Source organism: Cucumis melo, chromosome 2 (genome assembly GCF_025177605.1).
Source record: "Cucumis melo cultivar AY chromosome 2, USDA_Cmelo_AY_1.0, whole genome shotgun sequence".
NCBI classification, from domain to species: Eukaryota; Viridiplantae; Streptophyta; class Magnoliopsida; order Cucurbitales; family Cucurbitaceae; genus Cucumis; species Cucumis melo.
Genome location: NC_066858.1, coordinates 1,741,230 through 1,748,141, shown reverse-complemented (window position 1 = coordinate 1,748,141; position 6,912 = coordinate 1,741,230). Strand labels below are relative to the sequence as shown.

Here is a 6,912-nt window from a genome sequence, read left to right as displayed (position 1 = left end):
CCTCTCTCTTGTTTTCATCTTTGTATGAATTCACTCTTAAATTTTAAGTTGATTTAAGGTCTTAGTTCATGAATCATTGCCTCTTCGTTTACTCATGGAAGAAAAAAATCTATATTATAGGTCTAATCTTTATGGATGCCAACCTATTGAGACAAATTTATTGAATTTTTTGTAGCACAGGAACAAGTTTATAGGGTTTAGGCTTAGTTTGGAATCAATTGCAATGTATGATTTTAGAAAAATCTACTTTGGGAGAATGTAAAACAGTGTTATGTAGATTTTAATTTTAAATTATAGCAAATTGCAAAGACCATTCGAGAGAGTTTAACGGTAGTTATAATTACCATTAAATTTTCTATTCTAAAAATCAGGCTTTCTATTTTTAGAGTGTAAATATTTTGTCATTTTTTATAATTTTGAAAAAGCCTCAAATGAACTTAACTAACCTTATTATTTAACCATCGGATGCTAAATTTTTTTTTTTTTTTTTTCATTTCATGTACCCTAATTTCAATTTTAAAACATTATAAAAATCTTTGTTCTAGTGACTATTCTAAAATTTGAAACTCCAAAATTTATATCCACCAAACATTTAAAATTTGAAATGGGATATTTTTCATTTATAAAAGGGTCTTTATCATGTAATTCATTTTTATATATTTTTGAACAAAATAGGTGTCACTTTCCCTCTTCATCATGTCATTAATTAATTAGAAAGTAAAAGCCAATTAAAAATGTTAGATAAAATATAGGCAGAAAAGTTGTTGGCCACTTCTTTACTTATTGTCTTATGCAGTTTATCATAAACACAGTTGAGATCCCAAACAACATTTGACACTAAATTTAAATATATCATTTCTTTTTATCATTATATTAAATAATAATCAAATTTAGTTTTGAAACTTTCAATTGACATTAAAAAATAGTTTCTCGTCAATTTTATGGTTGTATATATAAATCATTCCATTATAATTTTGTAAAAATGTTTGTTATGAAATAAAATTGGTATAATTATTTTTTTCAAATATTGATTAGTGCAATACTAACACCAAAGTTGTGGTTAGTAAAATCTACATAATTACGATTTAATTTTATTTAGTTAGTGTTACCTACGTTGGAATTGTTTATCTAATTATTTGGCACAAAGTTAAAGGTTGATCATGCGTTGACTTAGAAATCCTTTTGTTGTTGATGTTTTTTCCCAATTGGCTTCTCTGTTTGGATAAGGTCTCAACGAGGTGCATTTTTTCTACTATATAGTTTGAAATATTTTTTATCCCAAGAAGAAACATAGTATACTTTATTTAAGTTATTGTACTTTTAAATGTTCAATTTTTATATATGTACTTTCACAATATATAATATTGAACCCCTAATAATACTAATGAATTGTTGATTTCTTAAAATTCTTTTTTAGTATCCTTTAGCATTTTTTTTTACTTTATTAATCGAGAGTTATTATTATTATTCAACCAATTTCAGTACGTGTTAATTTGAGGTACAAAATTCAAAATTTAGCGACTAAAATTAGATAAGTGTCTAAGAAAAATGATGCATAATTAATAATTTTTAAAATAAAAATTTTATATATTAAAATTTATTGATAAGGTTTAATAAAATCTTTCATTTTTCTATATTAAAAATTTTATCAAATAATCTAACTTTTAAAATTATAGAAACTAAATATCAATTTTCTCTTTGTGACTTGCCTTTTTTATTATAACAATTATAGAGATGAGAATCGAAACTCAACCAAATTTTAATTTAACCAATTTTTAATTAAATTTGTTTTTAAATATAGTAAAATAAATCAAAATATCTAAAAATAGAAAAAATAATATAAATAATAGTTTTGTTATCCTTTATAATCCTTTTAACAATTTTATCATTTACGATAATTATTTTTATTTTTATTGGTAAAGAAAATGATAAAGGGTGATTTGGTCAACGTAAAAAAACAAAAAGTCAGCTACCGTTGATTGGAGGGTTACGTTGAACCTTCCCGCACTTTGGTTTTCCCAAATTTCCATCGGTTACATAAAAAATATATATAATAAATAAATAATTTAATTAAAAAAAACCCATAAAGTTGATGATCGGTACACGGAAAAGAAAGTCCTTTATCAGTTGCTCTTTCTTCGCTCCGACTTCGTTTCCGATTCATTGTTCTTCATTACTATATCTTCTTCAATCATCCAAATTTTTTCATTCATTCTTCTTCTTCTTAATCTTCACGATTCTATTTCTCTTCCTTTATTGAAAGGATTTTTGTTAGGAAAAAAAAAGTTTCGGTGCGTAATTGTCCCGCCAATTGAAGCTTTGTTGTTTGTTGCCGCCGCGTTGAGATCTGATTTCTTTTGATTCCTGCTACGATGCTAAACAAGAGCTTCAAGCCTGCTAAATGGTAGGTTTGGAATTTTTGGATTAATTCTTGAGATTGTTCAACTTAATCGTTATAGTTTTTGTTCTGTTGTTGGGTAATTTTGGCTGGGATCAATTTATTGACTTTTTTGCATTTTTGTTTGAATTGGATTGGGTCGGTGCAGTAAGACATCGCTGAAGTTAGCGGTTTCGCGGATTAAGCTTTTGAGGAATAAGAAAGATGTTCATATTAAGCAGCTTAAGGGAGATTTGGCTAAGTTGCTTGAGGCTGGACAAGACCAGACTGCTAGAATTCGGGTATTTTAGTGTTATTCTTTGTCTTTGGAATTGATTGTATTTATTTGTGTCTTTATCGAGTCACCGTGTTTTTTAGACCTAATGTCATATGGGAAGATGAACTTTATCGTGCGTGAATTTGATGATTCGTTTTTCTAAGGATTTAAGTTTCCATCTTGTTTCAGGTCGAACACTTTGTTAGAGAAGAGAAATCGAAGGAAGCTTATGAACTCATTGAAATATTTTGTGAGCTAATTGTGGCGCGCATGCCAATGATTGAGTCCCAAAAGTATGTTAATTTCTTTTTATTGAAGTTATTTTTGTTCATTTCTCACGAACTTTTGCTTATAGGGTATGCCAATGATTTCAGAATGTGCATTTGTATTCGTTTTCACATGGTTGTGATTTCTTTTAAAGCAAAAATTTTCCCTAGTGATGTATGTGTTAACTTCTGATTTCTGAGCATAATGAATGTACGCTAATTAATTCGGTTTATGTTTTCATTTTCAGAAATTGTCCCATAGATTTGAAGGAAGCAGTCTCGAGTGTTATATTTGCATCACCCAGATGTGCAGATATTCCAGAGCTCTTGGATGTTCGTAAACACTTTAAATCAAAGTATGGAAAAGAATTCGTCTCGGCTGCAGTGGAGCTGCGCCCAGAATGTGGAGTGAATCGCATGGTAAATGTGTTAGCTGTTTTGTGTTCATAAACTTAGGGAGTGTGGATTCTCTCTATGAAGATAACTCGGTTTCATTGACTTTCCTTCCATTCTTACAACTTTCCAGTTAGTAGAAAAACTATCTGCTAAAGCACCTGATGGGCAGAGCAAACTTAAAATCTTGACTGCAATTGCTGAGGAGTATAACATCAAATGGGACCCAAAGTCCTTTGGTGACAGCATCAACCCTCCGGCTGATTTGCTGGTGAGTTTTAGTTTTTATAAAAAAGAACTATTTCCTTTAATGCTCAAGGTATTTTTTTCAGGAAATGAAGACTTACCTGAATTATTTTATTTTAATATTGAATTTCTGTTTTAGTAATACTAGTTATGAACCTTGTTGAGCAGAATGGACCAAATACTTTTGGGAAGGCTAGTCAAATACAGATGGAGTCTATTGGTGGCCCATCTTCATTTGATCGCAAAGAATCTTCTAGAGAACACGTTCCATTCAAATCTGATGAAAGGCCTCATGTACCCGAAAGACCCCCTGAACACAGTTTGAGATCAGAACATCAGTCCCAACAATCCAACTTTGCTCATGTTAATGCCAATCAAAGCAACATCACTGGCCATCATAATTCAGAAACATCTTTTGGTACGTGAAAAATATATCTGATGTAATCATCTTCGTGTCTTTCTTCTCTATGTACGTGCTATGCATACATATTGAAGACAGTTACTTTTGTTTAAATTTGCAATTGTTGGATATATATTGAAACTGTGATATGCGTAAATTAATGCAGAGGGGATGCATAGGCACTCAAATTCTGGTGAACAAAATAATTACTCTTCAGGTAGGCAGCAGTGGAGTATGGATTTTAAGGATGCTACCTCTGCTGCAAAGGCAGCTGCTGAATCTGCAGAACTAGCAAGTCTCGCTGCCCGAGCTGCTGCAGAACTTTCCAGTCGTGGAAACATATCCCAACCATCCTCTTCAGAGTTTCAAAAATCTTCGTCTTATAATGTAAGGGCAGAAGGACCTCAAGGATACCCTAGTGTCCATTTGCACGATCAACAGCTTCCTAAAGACCAAGTCGTTGGTGCACCTCGTAAAAGTTCTACACCAGATGATAATTGGAGAGATAATGAGACAAGAAGATACATGGGCGATAATTCCAAGAATTCTAGTTATCCATCTTCAAGCGTTAGTAACAATGATGTCAACACATCTGTGACCAATTTCAATGCAGCAGAAAGATCCTCTTTCAAGAACTCATCCGAACCTAGGTTTAGTGGTTCCCTTGGTAGTAGTGCAACTGTGGAGAAACAACCCAGAAAATATGATGCCGACACGTCTGTACCCAGTTTCCATGCTGCAGATAGATACTCTTTCAAGAATTCATTCGAACCTGGGGTCAGTGGCTCTCTTGATAATGAGGATGAACAACCCAGAAGCTTTAATTCCAACATATCTGCCACTAATTTCAATGAATCAGAAACGTACTCGCTCAACAACCCGTCTGAATCTGGGTATAGCGACTCTCTAGGTAGAACCAGTATGGAGAAACAACCCAGAGATGTTGATGTAGAATATGTTAATGATCAGCCATTTAGTACGGGTTTTGACAGAACTAGTTCCTATGGAGATGTGAGGATTGAAAATGATTCAATTAAAGTGCCTTCCCATGAGAAGTTGGGGAATGATGCCTATGAGAACCCTTTTGCCATGGATAAACCAAATGAGAGTGAAAGTAATGTTGATATGAGTTTTAATGACCATGCCAGTGTGGTCTTTGATGATTATGGTCCAGATGATGATTATATTCCAGACTATGATTTCCGGAGGAGAGAATCAATTCCAGACCTTTCGTCACCTAAAGAGAAGGTGCTAATAAATTCATCATCAGATGATACTTGGATCTTCAACCAGAACAAGAATGATTCTGCTGAGAAGGCTGTTTCACACTCGCAAATTTCTGATCATACTTCACTTTTTGCTGAAACTATTGGAAGTTTTGATGATCCTTCCCATTCTGATGAGTTGTTGCCGGCAACTTTTGACCATTCAGACGGTTCTGAAAATGAAGAAGAGTCAAAAGAATCTGAGATCATTGCTAAAGAAAACTCTAGTGAGTTCTGCAAGAAGCAGGATTTGTACTCTGAAAAATCGGAATGGACTCATAACATTAGTCATGGATTATCTGGATCTTTAGATGAGGAGAATAGTAGCATGCCATCTCATCGCCTCTCTTCTGAGCTAAACTCTGTGCATGAACTGAAGAACGACAGCCCACTGAGTTCTCCTGATATTGTAGAAGAATCGACTTCAGATGGCTGCAGTGGCTTGAATTTCGGGAAACTGAAGGGTGGCCGAAGAAACCAAAAGAGTAATAATAAGCTTCCATTTGCAAAAAATTCATCAAGAAATGACTCATCATCTAAACAAGCATACGAAAGCAATGCCTCAAAAGCTGAGCAGTCTACCTTCATTTCTTCTTCTGCAGCTAGGACTTCGTTTCGATCTGCAGAGATATATGATACAAGTGTAGAAGAAAGACGAGGTCAAGAAAAGGAATCACAAGCCAAGCTTAATAGCTTTAATTCCAATCTTGATGATTCAAAGGAGAAGTTCTCGGATTATACTCTTAAAAGTGATCAAGAGCCATATAGCAAGAACGTGGTTGATGAAATCTCAAAGAAGCCTGCCCCAACAGGAGTTGCAGTTAAGTATCCTGGTTTCCACAATGACGATGATTCTGACGAAGGTTTACCTGAACAAAATATGAAAAACAGTCCTCGTCGAGTTATTGGACTTTCTAGACGGACCAAAGCGTCTCCTAGAAGTCCAAGTCCACAGCTAGAGAACTCACACAGGAATCCCACGAGTCATGAGGAGGATATAATTGAGAGAAAAGCTTCAACGGGTTTCTATGCAACTGCATCGCCACTGAGGGCAAAAACTGGAACAAGATACTCTGATCGTTCAGAAATTCCAGAGCAGCCTCAATCATCTAAACCTTTCAAGCAAACTTATGATACTAAGAGGTCTTTTGTTGAGGAAAGGTCTAGACCGTCTGCAGAGGAACAACAGTACAATTATCCACCAGAGATAAATAGACAAGGCAATTTTGAGAGTTCAAAGTTTTCTTCTTCAAAGGATACGACAGCGGCTCCAGTAAAGACTCGGGTTAAATCAAGTAACTTAGAGCAGCCTCAATCAAAGAAACCTTCCAAACCAATTCCTGAAACTACAAAATCTCTCCATGAAGAAAGATTTAAATCTCCTACGAAGGACTTGCCATCCACTCCTTCACCGAAATTAGAAACACAAGGCAACTCCGAGAGTTCGAAAAAGGAGAAGACTAAGGCAGTTGAGAAAGCTAGTCATGTTCACCCAAAGCTACCCGACTATGACAACTTTGCAGCTCACTTCCTCGCTCTTCGACAGAATAACAAGTAAATCTAGTCCCTTGGCGTTGTTTTATGTTACAGTTATACATACACATAAATATATTTTTTGATTTATTAATTTAATTCGTCCATGTTAATGATAGCTCTTATTCGTGATTCAAACTCTAAAGGATACATCA

General features: G+C 34.1%; 1 protein-coding gene across 1 annotated transcript; it reads left to right on the top strand.

Annotated features, from left to right (window-relative positions):
* The first annotated feature begins 2,081 nt into the window (after positions 1-2,081).
* Positions 2,082-6,875, top strand: LOC103492291 (uncharacterized). The gene is made up of 7 exons (XM_008452598.3): positions 2,082-2,404; positions 2,547-2,679; positions 2,844-2,947; positions 3,169-3,340; positions 3,447-3,584; positions 3,728-3,977; positions 4,126-6,875. The coding sequence occupies exons 1-7, from the start codon at positions 2,373-2,375 to the stop codon at positions 6,780-6,782; spliced, it is 3,486 nt and encodes a 1,161-aa protein (XP_008450820.2). The 5' UTR covers positions 2,082-2,372; the 3' UTR covers positions 6,783-6,875.
* Positions 6,876-6,912: the final 37 nt, after the last annotated feature.

What these genes read in the sequence shown, in the direction of transcription:
- LOC103492291 (XM_008452598.3), top strand. Translation starts at nt 2,373, where the DNA reads ATGCTAAACAAGAGCTTCAAGCCTGCTAAATG. An exon ending in CCAATGATTGAGTCCCAAAA is followed by an intron (nt 2,948 to 3,168) that starts GTATGTTAATTT and finishes TTTCATTTTCAG; the next exon opens with AAATTGTCCCATAGATTTGA. An exon ending in ACCCTCCGGCTGATTTGCTG is followed by an intron (nt 3,585 to 3,727) that starts GTGAGTTTTAGT and finishes CTTGTTGAGCAG; the next exon opens with AATGGACCAAATACTTTTGG.